Genomic DNA, 18,363 nt, shown 5'->3' on the forward strand with positions numbered 1-18,363 from the left:
TCGGTTAGCGCAACAAATCATTACCTGGGCCAGGCCCATCCCGCTAGTACTATGTTGAAGGTACAAACTATTCCATTTCTGTGTCTAAAAAAACTATTCCATTTTGTACAGAGTTCCATGTTTCCAAATAAAAATAAATGACACTGCAGTACTCTACTGAAGGGGTACCCTATGCTATGACATCATGTAATATTTATCCTGTTATCGATCCTGGCGGTACAGAAGTCATGCATGATTCACTCAGAGTTCTAGCGCACCCACAAGTTCCACCCTAAAATTGAAAAACTGCATAGCACCCGAAAATGATTTCTTTGGTGGTGATGAGCATGCAAGTGCTTGAGTTCATGTCTTTTTGGATAGGGCTTGGTCCACAACATAACACATGTTATGTTGTATTTTTTTGGATCAAACTTAATCGATGTGGTAATTTTTGGATGAACTATATGCATGTTTTAATTTGAATTATTTGATTGAATGAACTATATGTATGTTTATGGTTGTTTTGTTGTGTACGTCGAATTTAAATCATGCAAATGATTGATGAAATACCATGCAATTGTTTGAAATGAATGTTAAAAAAGGTGGAAGAATAAGTCAAAAAGATTTTAGGGAGCTAAATATAGGGTTTGGTTAGGTTTGGCACAACTTAACTCCTTAAATATGAATGAGTTAAGTTTAGAAAGGCATATAAGGAGATACTCCCTACGTTAATTTTTATAAGGTGTATTTGTTTTTTTAATAAAATTCCACAATGTAAGGTGCATTTCTTCTAATTCATCAGAAATTCCGTTTTCAGCCCTCTAGAAAAAAGGATAGTATCTCTCCCCTGATTGCATGTATCTCTCCTTGTAAAAAAGAAAAGTATCTCTCTCCCGATTGCATGTATCTCTTATTTTTCTAGCCTAAATGATTTACTTACCACTAATCAATGATTTAGCCAAGGTTATTTTTTTCTAACTTGTGTATAATTATGTGCCTTGGCCACCGTGCCAAAAATTATACACCTTACATAAATGATTGAAGGGAGTAAATTATAAGTGGTTGACTAGAGATGCTCTTGGTGTTTGTTAATAAGATGGCATATTGGGTAGTTTCAAAGGAACTCCGAGGGCAGAGGGGTATGGTGGGTGAAGTGGAGCAGGTGAAGCAACCATTTCTCTGCTCCAGTAAAATGAAATAGATGCTACTCCAGCTCTAATCCACTAAGAAATTGAAGTTGAGATTTTGAAACAACTCTACTGAAATCATGGAGTGGAGCTGTCCAAAACCTACACTCAATCCAACAAGAACCAACTAGGAGCATATCCTATATGAAGATCGCCCGTGTTATTGGATTGGTGGATCTAGTTTGTTAAATTGACTCGACGACTAGGGCTTCGGGGCACTAGTCCTTAAGGGTGCGTGCACGAAGACTTCTCGGGTGTAATTGAAAAGGTTAGTCCGGCTCCGACAAGCGGCACGTGAGTGGCTCGTTCTGGCGGTAGTGGTCGTTTGATGGTCCAAGAAGCCCTATGCAATGTTTATTATGTTTGAAATGCTTTGTACTTTTGGTGAACTATTTTTAAAGAAGACTCCGAATTCAATTGACTGTGATAGACCTTCATAATCATTCACCCTTAATGTTCAAAGTATGGTTGGTAGAATGGTAGAAACTTATGTCTACTCGTATATTTCTAGTAGCTAGTCCAAATAGATGTTGGTTTATCAAGGTTCCATGAAAACATGATGCAAACACTGCATTAGGATCAATTTATTTCTTCCATCAACAATTAATCATTGGCTAGCACACCATAAAGACTTGGTAAAAAAAGTACAAATACAGAGACACGCATATGCGCGAGATCTATTAAGCAGTGGCAGCTATCTTCATGCCTTGCTGGCAGTGACCCGGAAGGCTGCAGATGAAGAACGCTTTGCCTCCATGGGCGAGCTGGATGTGGTCATTGCCGGAGGTGTAGGTCCTCGACGGGCCCGAGACCCTGCATGAGTTGTAGTCGCTTTCTCCCACCTGCACCACGTTGTGCATACTAGGGGTGTACTTGAACACTGCGTGCATTAGTTAACACAAGAATACATATCAGAACATAATATATACATTAAGAACAACCAATCACCTGATCTTTAGAGTTCTCACCAAGCACGTCCCCGGACTGGATGTGCTTGCCACCCTCCCATCCGGAGACACCGAAGCTCCATCCCTTGTTGTCACCAACGGTCCACTCCTTGCCATGGACGACGGTGGTTGCGCAGCAAACGACCAGAAGCAGCACCAAAAGGGTGGGTACGATGGTTCCCCGTGCCATCGTTGGTGCTGCTCTTGACTTCTTGTCGCTACCGAAGATTACAAGAATAACAAAATGAAACAATGGTCGGTTCCTCAAGTGATTGCTTGCGTTTGGTCTCCTTCTCGTATCATATATATAGCCAGTCAGCTAAAATCGTTGTTTTAATGTGCTCAAATAATGAGAATCTTGCTTTAAATGAGACAAATAAACAATTGTGATATGCAATGTTACTTAGTATATGCTACCAAATCCTCCAACTTATATAATCCGATCTAGTATTAATGGAAATTAACGAGATGTATTTATTTTCCTACTCTTAAGATTTAGAAAATATTTCTTTTTCGTGGATTCATTAGTGGTATATCAGATATTTATATATACTAGTATTAGATGATATATTTGTAATAGGAAAATTCTAAAATAAAAAATATTTTAAATAAGGAGAAGTCTCTAATCTAGAGTTTTCGACCATAGCTGCTAAAGCTGTTGGGGAACCTTGCATGGAAAACAAAAAAAATTCTACGCATACGCAAGATCTATCCATGGAGATGCGTAGCTACGAGATGGGGAGAGTATCTTCATACCCTTGAAGATCGCTAAAAGAAAGCGTTTTTCAACGCGGTTGATGTAGTCGTACACATTCACGACCCATCCCGATCTGGTACCGAACGTACGACACCTCCGCATTCAGCACATGTTTAGCTCGATGACGTCCTCGCCTTCTCGATCTAGGGCGTGGTGACGGTTGGTGATGAAGAACAATCTCCGTAGGGCTTTGCCAAGCACTACAGAAACTAGATGGAGGATAAACTAGAGGGGACAGGGTTGCCGACACACGGCTTGGTGAAATGACTGATGAAATACCATGCAATTGTTTGAAACGAATGTTAAAAAGGATAGAAGAATTTGTCAAATTTTTTTAGGGAGTTAAATATAGGGTTTGGTTAGGTTTGGCCACAATTTAACTCCTTAAATATGAAGGAGTTAAGTTTAGAAAGGCATATAAGGAGATACTCCCTATGTTACTTTTTATAAGGTGTGTTTGTTTTTTGATAAAATTCCACAATGTAAGATGCATTTCTTCTAATTCATCCGAAATTCCGTCTTCAACCCTCTAGAAAAAGGATAGTATCTCTCCCCTGATTGCATGTGTCTCTCCATGTAAAAAAGGAAAGTATCTCTCTCTCGATTGCTTGTATCTCTTATTTTTCTAGCCTAAATGATTTACTTACCACTAATCAATGATTTAGCCAAGGTTAATTTTTTTCTAACTTGTGTATAATTATGTGCCTTGGTCACCATGCCTAAAATTATACACCTTACATAGAGGAATGAAGGGAGTAATTATAAATGGTTGACTAGAGATGCTCTTGGTGTTTGTTAATAAGATGGCATATTGGGTAGTTTCAAAGGAACTCTGAGGGCAGGGGGTATGGTTCGTGAAGTGGAGTAGGTGAAGGAACCATTTCTCTGCTCCAGTAAAATAAAATAGATGCTACTCCAGCTCCAATCCACTAAGAAATCAATGTTGAGCTGTTTGAAACAACTCTACTGAAATCATGGAGTGGAGCTGTCCAAAACCTACCCTAAATCCGACAAGAACCAACTAGAAGCATATCCTATATGTGAAGGTTGCCCGTGTTACTGGATTGGTGGATCTAGTTTGTTAAATTGACTCAACGACTAGGGCTCCATGGCACTAGTCCTTAAGGGTGCGTGCACGAAGACTTCTCGGTTGTACTCGAAAAGGTTAGGCCAGTCCGACAAGCGGCGGGTGAGCGGCATGTTCTGGCGGTAGTGGCCGTTTGATGGTCCAAGAACCTCTATGTGATGTTTATTATGTTTGAGATGCTTTATACTTTTGGTGAACTATTTTAAAAAAAGAATCTGAATTCAATTGACTGTGATAGACCTTCATAATCTATTGCCCTTAATGTTCAAAGTATGGTTGGTAGAATGGTAGAAACTTATGTCTACTCGTATATTTCTAGTAGCTAGTCCAAATAGATGTTGGTTTATCAAGGTTCCATGAAAACATGATGCAAACACTGCACTAGGATCAAATTATTTCTTCTATCACCAATTCATCATGAGCTAGCACACCATAAGACTTGGTAAAAAACTACAAATACAAAGACACACATATGCGCGAGATCTATTAAGCAGCGACAACGATCTTCATGCCTTGCTGGTAGTGACCCGGAAGGCTGCAGATGAAGAACGCTTTGCCTCCGCGGGCGAGCTGGATGTGGTCATTGCCGGAGGTGTAGGTCCTCGAAGGGCCCGAGACCCTGCATGAGTTGTAGTTGCCTTCTCCCACCTGCACCACGTTGTGCATACTAGGGTTGTACTTGAACACTGCGTGCATTAGTTAACACAAGAATACATATCAGAACATAGTATATGCATCAAGAACGACCAATCACTTGATCTTTAGAGTTTTCACCAAGCACGTCGCCGGACTGGATGTGCTTGCCACTCTCCCATCCGGAGACGCCGAAGCTCCATCCCTTGTTGTCACCAACGGTCCACTCCTTGCCATGGACGACGGTGGTTGCGCAACAAACGGCCAGAAGAAACACCAAAAGGGTGGGTACGATGGTTCCCCGTGCCATCATTAGTGTTGCTCTTGACTTTTTGTCGCTACCGAAGATCACAAGAACAACAAAGTGAAACAATGCTCGGTTCCTCAAGTGATTGCTTGCATTCGGTCTCCTCGTATCACATATATAGCCGGTCAGCAAAAATCATTGTTTTAATGTGCTGAAATAATGAGAATCTTGCTTTAAATGAGACAAATCAACAATTGTGATATGCAACTTACTTAGTATATGCTACCAAATCCTCCAACTTATATAATCCGATCTAGTATTAATGGAAACTAACAAGCATGCATTAATTCTCCTACTCTGAAGATTTAGAAAATATTTCTTTTTCATGGATGCATTAGTTGTATATCATGTATTTACATATGCTAGTATTAGATGATATATTTGTAAGAGGAAAATTCTAAAATAAAAACTTTTTTTAATTAGGACAATTCCCTAATCTTGACTTTTCGACCATAGCTGCTAAAGCATGATCAGAGACCTTGATTTGGGATTGTCTAGTCACAAATCATCTGAAATTGATAGGAATATTTTCAATAAATGTAGTTCAAATGAATTTCACAAGTCAGAAAATTTAATGCATTGGGTCAATATAAGAATTTTAGACTAGGTTAATTTGGAATAATTCAAAAAAAAAGTGGCCATGATTTGTCAACGATGTAGTAAACTCGACGAGATTCGGAAGGAACTAATTGAGAGGAACATTTGTGAAACTTACCAAGAACTTGTCGCCACTTGAGTCGACGAAGATTATGACCTCAAGGACGCCCCCCCCCCCTGGAAAACTCCGCGACAACTCCAGACCAACAAAATTTGCTCTAAACTAGCCATCCTGGCACAAACAGGAATGCCATGCACGAGAGGGGGTGGAGTTGTGCCATGTGTACTTCGCTCACTAGACGATCTAGTGGAGAATAAGAGGAGGGCATAACGGGGAGGCGAAGAGGGGAGGCAGGAGAGACAGAAGATAGTCGAAGAATGAGAGGATTGTGAATTTTCTTTTTCCTATTTAGAAAGTAGCACTAGTCGTTATGGTGTGTCACATGGCCATGTATGTGCTTTTTGCAGTTCACCTTACTATTACCATTTTTTATAAAACATAATGTACACAATTCCGTAAAAATGTTTGTATTTGGATACTTTTTCTATATAAAAACCATTGATGGTGTCGTATAAGCTAATTTTCATTTTTTAAATGTATGTGTGTGCACACATGTTTGTTTTGGTAAAATTTACAAGTCTGATATACAAATGTAGTAAGCAAACAAAAAAAGAATTGTTTGTACACACACAAGGTCCTTGTTGTGGAGATTGCTTTGGAGACCTCTTGAACATCACTAGTGTCCCGTTGAGATGAATAGTAGAGTTCAACATAAAAGGAAACAATTGTGTTTAAGGGATCATTGGCCATTGCATGTTATTACATTTTAAAATCATGGTCACATGTAATTAGCTTAAACTGATATAGTGGCAACAAAGCACTAAACCAAAGTTTAATGAATGAATATCCAAGTGTGTTTCGTCTGTCCTTTGCTTTTGACGCTTTGTTTTGCCTCAAAGTGTATTTGAATTAGCATGGGCATTTTATAATATATACTTTCAGTAGAGTGCCTCTGCTGAAGAACCGAACTTAACAATCGAGACTATATAGAAGATAGAATATCTCCCGTCGGGCGCGCCTATATCTCGCCTTCAATGAGTCTCGCTGCGGACTCGCTGAAGGGCGAGCGAGCTGGGCCGGCCCACAAGCACGGGAGGCCATTCTTTTTCTTCTTCCTTTTTTTACATTTTCTGTTTTCTTTTTTTCTTTTGTACTTCTGTTTATACTGTAAAATATTATAAAAATATATATTACGAAAAACAATCTTCAATTTTTTTTTGAAAATATTTAACAAGTATTTAAAAATGTTGAACAAGTATTAAAAACATGTTGAATAAGTATTTGAAAAAAATGTTGATCAAGTATTTGAAAACTGTTGAACAAGTATTTGAAAAATGTTGAGCATGAATGGAAAACAAGTTGAACAAACATTTGAAATATATAGAATAAGTATTTAAAAAATGTTGATCAAGTATTTGAAAACATATTAAACAAATATTTGAAAAAATGTTGATAATGCATATAAAAAATGTTGAACAGCAATTTGAGAAAATGTTGATCATGTATATAAAAATGTAGAATGAAAAACACAAAGAAACAAAAGGAAATCCGAAAAAATGAAAACAGAAAAATAAACAAAATAAACCAAAGAAAAAGGAAAATGAAAAGAAAACTAAAGAAACAAATGAAAAACCCCGGAGAAAAAAAACAGTTTTGTGTAAAATAATGAAGAAACAAAAGCAAAATAATGAAAAAAATGGAGAAGAGAAAAGAAAATAAAAGAAAAGAAAGAAAACAAAATGAAAAAAAAGGAGAAAATCGGCACGACTTGCTTCATGTAGGCCATGTCCTTTATGTTATTCCGAACTATTGGGCAGGCACACTGGATAGTCGCGCTTCATATGTTCGCGGCGATCCCTAGTGCTCCCCTTTTCCCTTCTATTTTTCTTTAGACTCTGCGCGAAAATGGACTAGCCCAGTAATGACCACATCCAAGAAAACTTCGATGCAAAACTTAGTCCGAGGACACGCTTAATGCAATAGAATGTTGCAACCAATTTCAAGACGCAAAGAAATTCAGAGGTCGACTGATTTTGCGGAGACAACAAGACGGTCAGAAATGGGCCTAATGCATTTCGGTTAGCGCAACAAATCATTACCTGGGCCAGGCCCATCCTGCTAGTACTCTGTTGAAGGTACAAACTATTCCATTTCTGTGTCTAAAAAAACTATTCCATTTTCTACAGAGTCCCATGTTTCCAAATAAAAATAAATGACACTACAGTACTCTACTAAAGGGGTACCCTATGCTATGGCATCATGTAATATTTATCCTGTTGTCGATCCTGGCGGTACAGAAGTCATGCATGATTCACTCAGAGTTCTAGCGCACCCGCAAGTTCCACCCGAAAATTGAAAAACTACATAGCACCCGAAAATGATTTCTTTGGTGGTGATGAGCATGCAAGTGCTTGAGTTTGTGTTTTTCTGGATAGGGCTTGGTCCACGACATAACGCATGTTATGTTGTATTTTTTTGGATCAAACTTAATCGATGTGGTAGTTTTTGGATGAACTATATGCATGTTTTAATTTGAATTATTTGATTGGATGAACTATATGTATGTTTATGGTTGTTTTGTTGTGTACGTCGAATTTAAATCATGCAAATGATTGATGAAATACCATGCAATTGTTTGAAATGAATGTTAAAAAAGGTGGAAGAATAAGTCAAAAATATTTTAGGGAGTTAAATATAGGGTTTGGTTAGGTTTGGCACAACTTAACTCCTTAAATATGAAGGAGTTAAGTTTAGAAAGGCATATATGGAGATACTCCCTACGTTTAATTTTTATAAGGTGTATTTGTTTTTTTATAAAATTCCACAATGTAAGGTGCATTTCTTTTAATTCATCAGAAATTCCGTTTTCAGCCCTCTAGAAAAAAGGATAGTATCTCTCCCCTGATTGCATGTATCTCTCCTTGTAAAAAAGGAAAGTATCTCTCTCCCGATTGCGTGTATCTCTTATTTTTGTAGCCTAAATGATTTACTTACCACTAATCAATGATTTAGCCAAGGTTATTTTTTTCTAACTTGTGTATAATTATGTGCCTTGGTCACCGTGCCAAAAATTATACACCTTACATAAATGATTGAAGGGAGTAAATTATAAGTGGTTGACTAGAGATGCTCTTGGTGTTTGTTAATAATATGGCATATTGGGTAGTTTCAAAGGAACTCCGAGGGTAGAGGGGTATGGTGGATGAAGTGGAGCAGGTGAAGCAACCATTTCTCTGCTCCAGTAAAATGAAATAGATGCTACTCCAGCTCTAATCCACTAAGAAAATGAAGTTGAGCTGTTTGAAACAACTCTACTGAAATCATGGAGTGGAGTTGTCCAAAACCTACACTCAATCCGACAAGAACCAACTAGGAGCATATCCTATATGAAGATCGCCCGTGTTACTGGATTGGTGGATCTAGTTTGTTAAATTGACTCGACGACTAGGGCTTTGGGTTTTTTAGGTTTTCTGTTTTTTAGGTTTTCTGTTTTTTCCTGTTTTTTAGGTTTTCTGTTTTTTCTTTTTGTACTTTTGTTTATACTACAAAATATTCCAAATTTATATATTACATAAAACACTTCACTATTTTGAATTTTTTTAACAAGTATTTGAAAAGTATATTGATCATGTATATAAAAATATTGAACAAATATTTGAAAAAAGTTGAACAAAGAATTGAAAAAAATGTTCAGCATGTATAAAAAACATGTTGAACAAGCATTTAAAAAATGTTGAACAAGTATTTGAAAAAAAGTTGATAATATATATAAAAAATATTGAACAATTATTTGAATTTTTTGAACAAGTATTTGAAAACATATTGATCATGTATATAAAAATGTAGAATGAAAACCAAAAAGATACAAATGAAAAACAAAAAAAATGAAAACCTAAAAAGAAACAAAATAAACCAAAGAAAAAGGAAAATGAAAAACTAAAGAAACAAATGAAAAACCCCGAAGAAGAAAAAACTACTTGTATATAAAATAATAGAGAAAGAGAAGCAAAATAATGAAAAAAGGAAAAATATCTCTCTCCTGATTGCATGTATCTCTTACTTTTCGAGCCTAAATGATTTACTTACCACTAATCAATGATTTAGCCAAGCTTAATATTCTCCTAACTTGTGTATAATTATGTGCCTTGGTCACCGTGCCTAAAATTATACACCTTCCATAAAGGAATGGAGGGGGAATATCTAGTGCTCCCAGGCCTAGGGTGCTCCCGGTGCTCCGATGCAAAAAACATTTTTTAAAATGTTCAAAAAATTCTGAAAAATATGCAGCACATCGATGGAACATCGATGTCTCTTGTCACAAAATTTCAAATCAAAATTCAAAACATTGCTCGAGATACAAAAATGACAAATTTGACATCAATGTGATAATGGGCCAAAACTAAAGCCCAACCTTATGTTATGTACAAAAATTTGTCATTTTTGTATCTCGAGCAATGTTTCGAATTTTGATTTGAAATTTTGTGACAAGAGACATCGATGTTCCGTCGATGTGCTGCATTTTTTCAGAATTTTTTGAACATTTTAAAAATATTTTTCGGACATTTGGAGCACCCCAAGCCTGGGAGCACTAGATACTTTCCCAGGAATGGAGGGAGTAAATTATAAGAGGTTGACTAGGGATGCTCTTAGTGTTTGATAATAAGATGGCATATTGGGTAGTTTCAAAGGAACTCCGAGGGCAGAGGGGTATGGTGGATGAAGTGGAGCAGGTGAAGCAACCATTTCTCTGCTCCAGTAAAATGAACTAGATGCTACTCCAGCTCCAATCCACTGAAAAATTGAAGTTGAGGTGTTTGAAGCAACTCTACTGAAATCATGGAGTGGAGTAGTCCAAAACCTACCCTCAATCCAACAAGAACCAACCAGGAGCATATCCAATATGTGAAGGTCGATTGTGTTACTGGATTGGTAGATCTAGTTTGTTAAATTGACTCGACGACTAGGGCTCTGCATTAGTCCTGAAGGGAGTGTGCACGAAGACTTCTCGGCTATAATCGACATGGTGAAACCGGCTCCAACAAGCAGTGCATGAGCGTCTTGTTCTGGCGGTAGTGGTCGTTTGATGGTCCAAGAACCTTTATATAATTTTTATTATGTTTGGGATGCTTTGTACTTTTGGTGAACTATTTAAAAAAAGGCCCGAAATTCAATTGACTATGATAGACCTTCATAATCTATTGCCCTTAGTATTCAAAGTGTGGTTGGTAGAATGGTAGAAACTTATGTCTACTCGTATATTTCTAGTAGCTAGTCCAAATAGATGTTGGTTTATCAAGGTTCCATAAAAACATGATGCAAACACGGCACTAGGATCAACTTATTTCTTCCATCAGCAATTCATCATTGGCTAGCACACCATAAAGACTTGGTAAAAAAGTACAAATACAGAGACACGCATATGCGCGAGATCTATTAAGCAGTGACAGCTATCTTCATGCCTTGCTGACAGTGACCCGGAAGGCTGCAGATGAAGAATGCTTTGCCTCCGTGGGCGAGCTGGATGTGGTCATTGCCGGAGGTGTAGGTCCTCGACGGGCCCGAGACCCTGCATGAGTTGTAGTCGCCTTCTTCCACCTGCACCACGTTGTGCATACTAGGGTTGTACTTGAAAACTGCATGCATTAGTTAACACAAGAATACATATCAGAACATAGTATATGCATCAAGAACAACCAATCACTTGATCTTTAGAGTTCTCACCAAGCACGTCGCCGGACTGGATGTGCTTGCCACTCTCCCATCCGGAGACGCCGAAGCTCCATCCCTTGTTGTCACCAACGGTCCACTCCTTGCCATAGACGACGGCGGTTGCGCAACAAACGACCAGAAGCAGCACCAAAAGGGTGGGTACGATGGTTCCCCGTGCCATCGTTGGTGTTGCTCTTGACTTCTTGTCGCTACCGAAGATCACAAGAACAACAAAATGAAACAGTGGTCGGTTCCTCAAGTGATTGCTTGCGTTCACTCTCCTCGTATCATATATATAGCTGGTCAGCTAAAATCATTGTTTTAATGTGCTGAAATAATGAGAATCTTGGTTTAAATGAGACAAATCAACAATTGTGATTTGCAACATTAATTAGTATATGCTACCAAATCCTCCAACTTATACAATCCGATGTAGTATTAATGGAAATTAACGAGCATGCATTTGTTTTCCTACTCTCAAGATTTAGTAAATATTTCTTTTTCGTGGATGCATTAGTTGTATATCATATATTTATATATACTTGTATTAGATGACATATTTGTAATAGGAAAATTCAAAAATAAAAAAATATTTTTAATAAGGACAAGTCCCTAATCTTGACTTTTCGACCATAGCTACTAAAGCATGAACGGAGGCCATGATTTGGGATTGTCTAGTCACAAATCATCTAAAATTGATAGGGATATTTTCAATAAATGGAGTTCAAATAAATTTCACAAGTCAGAAAATTTAATGCATTGGGTCAATATAAGAATTTTAGACTAGGTTAATTTGGTATAATTCAAAAAGAAAAGTGGCCACGATTGGTCAACGAGGTAGTAAACCCGAGGAAATTCGGAAGGAACAAATTGAGAGGAAAATTTGTGAGACTTACCAAGAACTTGTCGCCACTTGAGTCGACGGAGATAATGACCTCAAGGACGCCCCCCCTGAAAACTCCACGATTACTCCAGACCGACAAAATTAGCCCTAAACTAGCCATCCTGGTACAAATTGGAATGACGTGCACGAAAGGGGGTGGAGTTGTGCACGAACGGAGTGGATGGAACAAAGGCAGGAGAGACAGAAGAGAGTCGAAGAATGAGAGGATTGTGAATTTTCCTTTTCCTATTTAGAAAGTAGCACTAGTCGTTATGGTCTGTCACATGGGCATGTATGTGTTTTTCGCAGTTCACCCTACTATTACCATTTCTTATAAAACATAATGTACATAATTCCGTAAAAATGTTTATATTTGGATCCTTTTTGTATATAGAAACCATTGATGGTGTGGTATAAGGTAATTGTCATTTTTTAAATATATGTGTGCACACACACGTTTGTTCTGGTAAAATGTATAAGTACGATGTACAAATGTAGTAAGCAAAAAAAAAGAAAATAATTGTTTGTACACACACAAGTTCCTTGTTGTGGAGATTGCTTTGGAGACCTCTTGAACATCACTAGTGTCCTGTTGAGATGAATAGTAGAGTTCAACATAAAAAGAAACAAGTGTGATTTTAAAATCATGGTCACATGTAATTAGCGTAAACTGAAATAGTGGCGACAAAGCACTAAAGCAAAGCTTATCGGATGAATATCCAAGTGTGTTTCGTCTGTCCTTTGCTTTTGACGCTTTGTTTTGCCTCAAACTGTATTTGAATTAGCATGAGCATTTTATAATATATACTGTCAGTAGAGTGCCTCTACTGAAGAACCGAACTTGACAATCGAGGCTATATAGAAGATAAAACATGTCCCGTCGGGCGCGCCTATATCTGGCCTTCAGTGAGTCTGGTTTCGGACTCGCTGAAGGGTGAGCGAGCTGGGCCGGCCCACAAGTGCGGGAGGCCATTACTTTTTTTCTTCCTTTTTTTACATTTTCTGTTTTCTTTTTTACTTTTCTTTTTTTGTACTTTTGTTTATACTGTAAAATATTATAGAAATATATATATTACAAAAAACACTCTACATTTTTTGGAAAATATTTAACAAGTATTTGAAAATATTGAAGCGTATTAAAAAAATGTTGAACAAGTATTTAAAAAAATGTTGATCAAGTATTTGAAAACTGTTCAACAATATTTGAAAACTGTTCAACAAGTATTTGAAAAAAATGTTGAGCATGTATGAAAAACATTTTGAACAATCATTTGAAAAATATTGAATAAGTATTTTAAAAATGTTTATCAAGTATTTGAAAAAATACTAAACAAATATTTGAAAAACTGTTGATAATGTATATAGAAAATGTTGAAGAAGTATTTGAAAAATGTTGAACAACAATTTGAAAAAATGTTGATCATGTATATAAAAATGTAGAATGAAAAGCAAAAAGAAACAAAAGGAAAAACCAAAAAATGAAAACAGAAAAAGAAACAAAATAAACCAAAGAAATAGGAAAATGAAAAAAAAACTGAACAAACAAATGGAAAACCCCGGAGAAAAAAAACACTTGTACAGAAAATAATGAAGAAACAAAAGAAAAAAAATGAAAAAATGGAGAAGAGTAGAGAAAAGAAAAGAAAAGAAAAGAAAAGAAAATGAAAAAAAAGGAGAAAATCAACACGTCTTGCTTCAAGTAGGCCATGTCCTTTATGTTATCTCGAATTGTTGGGTAGGCAGACACACTGGCTAGTCGCGCTTCCTATGTTCGCGGCGATCCCTGGTGCTCCCCTTTTCCCTTCTATTTTTCTTTAGACTCTACGTGAAAATGGACTAGCCCAGTAACGACCACGACCAAGAAAACTTCGATGCGAGACTTAGTCCAAGGACACGCTTAATGCAATAGAATGTTGCAACCGATTCAAAACGCCAAGAAATCCAGAGGTCGACTGATTTTGGGGAGACAACAAGACGGTCAGAAATTGGCCTAATGCATTTCGGTTAGCGCAACAAATCATTGCCTTGGCCAGGCCCGTCCTGCTAGTACTCTGTTGAAGGTACAAACTATTCCATTTCTGTGTCTAAAAAAACTATTCCATTTTCTACAAAGTTCCACGTTTCCAAATAAAAATAAATGACACTGCAGTACTCTACTGAAGGGGTACCCTATTATATTGCATCATATAATATTTGTCCTGTTGTCGATCCCGGCAGTACATAAGACATGCATGATTCACTCAGAGTTCTAGCGCACCTGCAAGTTCCACCCGGGAATGGTAAAACCGCATAGCACCCGAAAATGATTTCTTTGGTGGTGATGAGCACGCAAGTGCTCGAGTTCGTGTTTTTCTGGATAGGACTTGGTCCACGACATAACACATGTTCTGTTGTATTTTTTTGGTTCATACTTAATCGATGTGATGGTTTTTGGATGAACTAGATGCATGTTTTAATTTGAATTATTTGATTGGATGAACTATATGTATGTTTCTGGTTGTTTTGTTGTGTACGTTGAATTTAAATCATGCAAATGATTGATGAAATACCATGCAATTGTTTGAAATGGATGTTAAAAAGGATAGAAGAATTTGTCAAAAAGATTTTAGGGAGTTAAATATAGGGTTTGGTTAGGTTTGGCCACAATTTAACTCCTTAAATATGAAGGAGTTAAGTTTAGAAAGGCATATAAGGAGATACTCCCTATGTTACTTTTTATAAGGTGTATTTGTTTTTTGATAAAATTCCACAATGTAAGATGCATTTCTTCTAATTCATCAGAAATTCTGTTTTCAGCCCTCTAGAAAAAAGGATAGTATCTCTCCCCTCATTGCATGTATCTCTCCTTGTAAAAAAGGAAAGTATCTCTCTCCCGATTGCCTGTATCTCTTATTTTTCTAGCCTAAATGATTTACTTACCACTAATCAATGATTTAGCCAAGGTTAATTTTTTTCTAACTTGTGTATAATTATGTGCCTTGGTCACCGTGCCTAAAATTATACACCTTACATAAAGGAATGAAGGGAGTAAATTATAAATGGTTGACTAGAGATGCTCTTGGTGTTTGTTAATAAGATGGCATATTGGGTAGTTTCAAAGGAACTCTGAGGGCAGGGGGTATGGTGGGTGAAGTGGAGCAGGTGAAGGAACCATTTCTCTGCTCCGGTAAAATGAAATAGATGCTACTCCAGCTCCAATCCACTAAGAAATCAATGTCGAGCTGTTTGAAACAACTGTACTGAAATCATGGAGTGGAGCTGTCCAAAACCTACCCTAAATCCGACAAGAACCAACTAGAAGCATATCCTATATGTGAAGGTCGCCCGTGTTACTGGATTGGTGGATCTAGTTTGTTAAATTAACTCAACGACTAGGGCTCCGTGGCACTAGTCCTTAAGGGTGCGTGCACGAAGACTTCTCGGTTGTACTCGAAAATGTTAGGCCAGTCCGACAAGCGGCGGGTGAGCGGCATGTTCTGGCGGTAGTGGCCGTTTGATGGTCCAAGAACCTCTATGTGATGTTTATTATGTTTGAGATGCTTTGTACTTTTGGTGAACTATTTTAAAAAAAGACTCCGAATTCAATTGACTGTGATAGACCTTCATAATCTATTGCCCTTAATGTTCAAAGTATGGTTGGTAGAATGGTAGAAACTTATGTCTACTCATATATTTCTAGTAGCTAGTCCAAATAGATGTTGGTTTATCAAGGTTCCATGAAAACATGATGCAAACACTGCACTAGGATCAATTTATTTCTTCTATCACCAATTCATCATGAGCTAGCACACCATAAAGACTTGGTAAAAAACTACAAATACAAAGACACACATATGCGCGAGATCTATTAAGCAGCGACAGCGATCTTCATGCCTTGCTGGCAGTGACCCGGAAGGCTGCAGATGAAGAACGCTTTGCCTCCGCGAGCGAGCTGGATGTGGTCATTGCCGGAGGTGTAGGTCCTCGACGGGCCCGAGACCCTGCATGAGTTGTAGTCTCCTTCTCCCACCTGCACCACGTTGTGCATACTAGGGTTGTACTTGAACACTGCGTGCATTAGTTAACACAAGAATACATATCAGAACATAGTATATGCATCAAGAACGACCAATCACTTGATCTTTAGAGTTCTCACCAAGCACGTCGCCGGACTGGATGTGCTTGCCACTCTCCCATCCGGAGACGCCGAAGCTCCATCCCTTGTTGTCACCAACGGTCCACTCCTTGCCATGGACGACGGTGGTTGCGCAGCAAACGGCCAGAAGAAACACCAAAAGGGTGGGTACGATGGTTCCCCGTGCCATCGTTGGTGTTGCTCTTGACTTATTGTCGCTACCGAATATCACAAGAACAACAAAAGGAAACAGTGGCCGGTTCCTCAAGTGATTGCTTGCATTCGGTCTCCTCGTATCATATATATAGCCGGTCAGCTAAAATCATTGTTTTAATGTGCTGAAATTATGAGAATCTTGCTTTAAATGAGACAAATCAACAATTGTGATATGCAACGTTACTTAGTATATGCTACCAAATCCTCCAACTTATATAATCCAATCTAGTATTAATGGAAATTAACAAGCATGCATTAATTCCTACTCTGAAGATTTAGAAAATATTTCTTTTTCGTGGATGCATTAGTTGTATATCATGTATTTACATATACTAGTATTATACGATATATTTGTAATAGGAAAATTCTAAAATAAAAACTTTTTAAATTAGGACAAGTCCCTAATCTTGACTTTTCAACCATAGCTGCTAAAGCATGACCGGAGACCATGATTTGGGATTGTCTAGTCACAAATCATCTAAAATTGATAGGGATATTTTGAATAAATGGAGTTCAAATAAATTTCAAAAGTCAGAAAATTTAATGCATTGGGTCAATATAAGTATTTTAGACTAGGTTAATTTGGAATAATTCAAAAAGAAAAGTGGCCATGATTGGTTAACGATGTAGTAAACCCGAGGAAATTCGGAAGGAACAAATTGAGAGGAAAATTTGTGAGACTTACCAAGAACTTGTCACCACTTGAGTCGACGAAGATTATGACCTCAAGGACGCCCCCCCCCCCCCCGAAAACTCCGCGACAACTCCAGACCGACAAAATTTGCCCTAAACTAGCCATCCTGGCACAAACAGGAATGACATGCACGAGAGGGGGTGGAGTTGTGCCCTCTCTACTTTGCTCACTAGACGATCTAGTGGAGAATAAGAGGAGGGTGTAACGGGGAGGCGAAGAGGGGAGGCAGGAGAGACAGAAGAGAATCGAAGAACGAGAGGATTGTGAATTTTCTTTTTCCTATTTAGAAAGTAGCACTAGTCGTTATGGTCTGTCACATGGCCATGTATGTGCCTTTTGCAGTTCACCTTACTATTACCATTTTTTATACAATATAATGTACATAATTCCGTAAAAATGTTTGTATTTGGATCCTTTTTCTATAGTATAAGCTAATTATCATTTTTTAAATGTATGTGTGTGCACACATGTTTGTTCTGGTAAAATTTATAAGTCCGATATACAAATGTAGTGAGCAAAAAAAAAAGAATTGTTTGTACACACACAAGGTCCTTGTTGTGGAGATTGCTTTGGAGACCTCTTGAACATCACTAGTATCCCGTTGAGATGAATAGTAGAGTTCAACATAAAAGGAAACAATTGTGTTTAAGGGATCATTGGCCATTGCATGTTATTACATTTTAAAATCATGGTCACATGTAATTAGCTTAAACTGAAATAGTGGCAACAAAGCACCAAACCAAAGTTTAACGAATGAATATCCAAGTGTGTTTCGTCTGTCTTTTGCTTTTGACGCTTTGTTTTGCCTCAAAGTGTATTTGAATTAGCATGGGCATTTTATAATATATACTGTCAATAGAGTGCCTCTGCTGAAGAACTGAACTTAACAATCGAGACTATATAGAAGATAGAACATCATCCGTCGGGCGCGCCTATATCTCGCCTTCAGTGAGTCTGGCTGCGTACTCGCTGAAGGGCAAGCGAGCTGGGCCGGCCCACAAGCGCGGGAGGCCATTCTTTTTTTTCTTCCTTTTTTTACATTTTCTGTTTTCTTTTTTCTTTTTTTGTACTTCTGTTTATACTGTAAAATATTCTAAAAATATAAATTACGAAAAAAAATCTTCACTTTTTTTGAAAATATTTAAAAAGTATTTAAAAATGTTGAACAGGTATTAAAAAATGTTGAATAAGT

The 18,363-nt window shown here is 37.6% G+C and overlaps 4 protein-coding genes across 4 annotated transcripts; all 4 read right to left on the reverse strand.

Moving 5' to 3' along the window:
- Positions 1 to 1,723: 1,723 nt before the first annotated feature.
- On the reverse strand, positions 1,724 to 2,400 carry LOC147973409 (basic blue protein-like). The gene is made up of 2 exons (XM_087522068.1): positions 2,135 to 2,400; positions 1,724 to 2,046 (listed from the first exon to the last, which is right to left on the reverse strand). The coding sequence occupies exons 1-2, from the start codon at positions 2,301 to 2,303 to the stop codon at positions 1,847 to 1,849; spliced, it is 369 nt and encodes a 122-aa protein (XP_087378194.1). The 5' UTR covers positions 2,304 to 2,400; the 3' UTR covers positions 1,724 to 1,846.
- Positions 2,401 to 4,339: 1,939 nt separating this feature from the next.
- Positions 4,340 to 4,990, reverse strand: LOC147973410 (basic blue protein-like). Its single transcript, XM_087522069.1, has 2 exons — positions 4,732 to 4,990; positions 4,340 to 4,643 (listed from the first exon to the last, which is right to left on the reverse strand). Exons 1-2 carry the CDS (start codon positions 4,901 to 4,903, stop codon positions 4,444 to 4,446), a joined length of 372 nt encoding a protein of 123 aa, XP_087378195.1. The 5' UTR covers positions 4,904 to 4,990; the 3' UTR covers positions 4,340 to 4,443.
- A 5,893-nt stretch (positions 4,991 to 10,883) lies between these two features.
- On the reverse strand, positions 10,884 to 11,536 carry LOC147973411 (basic blue protein-like). The gene is made up of 2 exons (XM_087524989.1): positions 11,277 to 11,536; positions 10,884 to 11,188 (listed from the first exon to the last, which is right to left on the reverse strand). Exons 1-2 carry the CDS (start codon positions 11,443 to 11,445, stop codon positions 10,989 to 10,991), a joined length of 369 nt encoding a protein of 122 aa, XP_087381115.1. The 5' UTR covers positions 11,446 to 11,536; the 3' UTR covers positions 10,884 to 10,988.
- A 4,336-nt stretch (positions 11,537 to 15,872) lies between these two features.
- LOC147973412 (basic blue protein-like) lies at positions 15,873 to 16,541 on the reverse strand. The gene is made up of 2 exons (XM_087524991.1): positions 16,283 to 16,541; positions 15,873 to 16,194 (listed from the first exon to the last, which is right to left on the reverse strand). The coding sequence occupies exons 1-2, from the start codon at positions 16,449 to 16,451 to the stop codon at positions 15,995 to 15,997; spliced, it is 369 nt and encodes a 122-aa protein (XP_087381117.1). The 5' UTR covers positions 16,452 to 16,541; the 3' UTR covers positions 15,873 to 15,994.
- Between the last annotated feature and the right edge of the window lie 1,822 nt (positions 16,542 to 18,363).

This window comes from Triticum urartu, chromosome 5A (genome assembly GCF_056163025.1).
Source record: "Triticum urartu cultivar PI428250 chromosome 5A, HENAU_Tu73, whole genome shotgun sequence".
NCBI classification, from domain to species: Eukaryota; Viridiplantae; Streptophyta; class Magnoliopsida; order Poales; family Poaceae; genus Triticum; species Triticum urartu.

Coding starts and splice junctions, on each gene's coding strand:
- LOC147973409 (XM_087522068.1), bottom strand. CDS start 2,303: ATGGCACGGGGAACCATCGTACCCACCCTTTTGGTGCTGCTTCTGGTC. Junction 2,047..2,134: donor CCAGTCCGGGGACGTGCTTG/GTGAGAACTCTA, acceptor TAATGCACGCAG/TGTTCAAGTACACCCCTAGT.
- LOC147973410 (XM_087522069.1), bottom strand. CDS start 4,903: ATGATGGCACGGGGAACCATCGTACCCACCCTTTTGGTGTTTCTTCTG. Junction 4,644..4,731: donor CCAGTCCGGCGACGTGCTTG/GTGAAAACTCTA, acceptor TAATGCACGCAG/TGTTCAAGTACAACCCTAGT.
- LOC147973411 (XM_087524989.1), bottom strand. CDS start 11,445: ATGGCACGGGGAACCATCGTACCCACCCTTTTGGTGCTGCTTCTGGTC. Junction 11,189..11,276: donor CCAGTCCGGCGACGTGCTTG/GTGAGAACTCTA, acceptor TAATGCATGCAG/TTTTCAAGTACAACCCTAGT.
- LOC147973412 (XM_087524991.1), bottom strand. CDS start 16,451: ATGGCACGGGGAACCATCGTACCCACCCTTTTGGTGTTTCTTCTGGCC. Junction 16,195..16,282: donor CCAGTCCGGCGACGTGCTTG/GTGAGAACTCTA, acceptor TAATGCACGCAG/TGTTCAAGTACAACCCTAGT.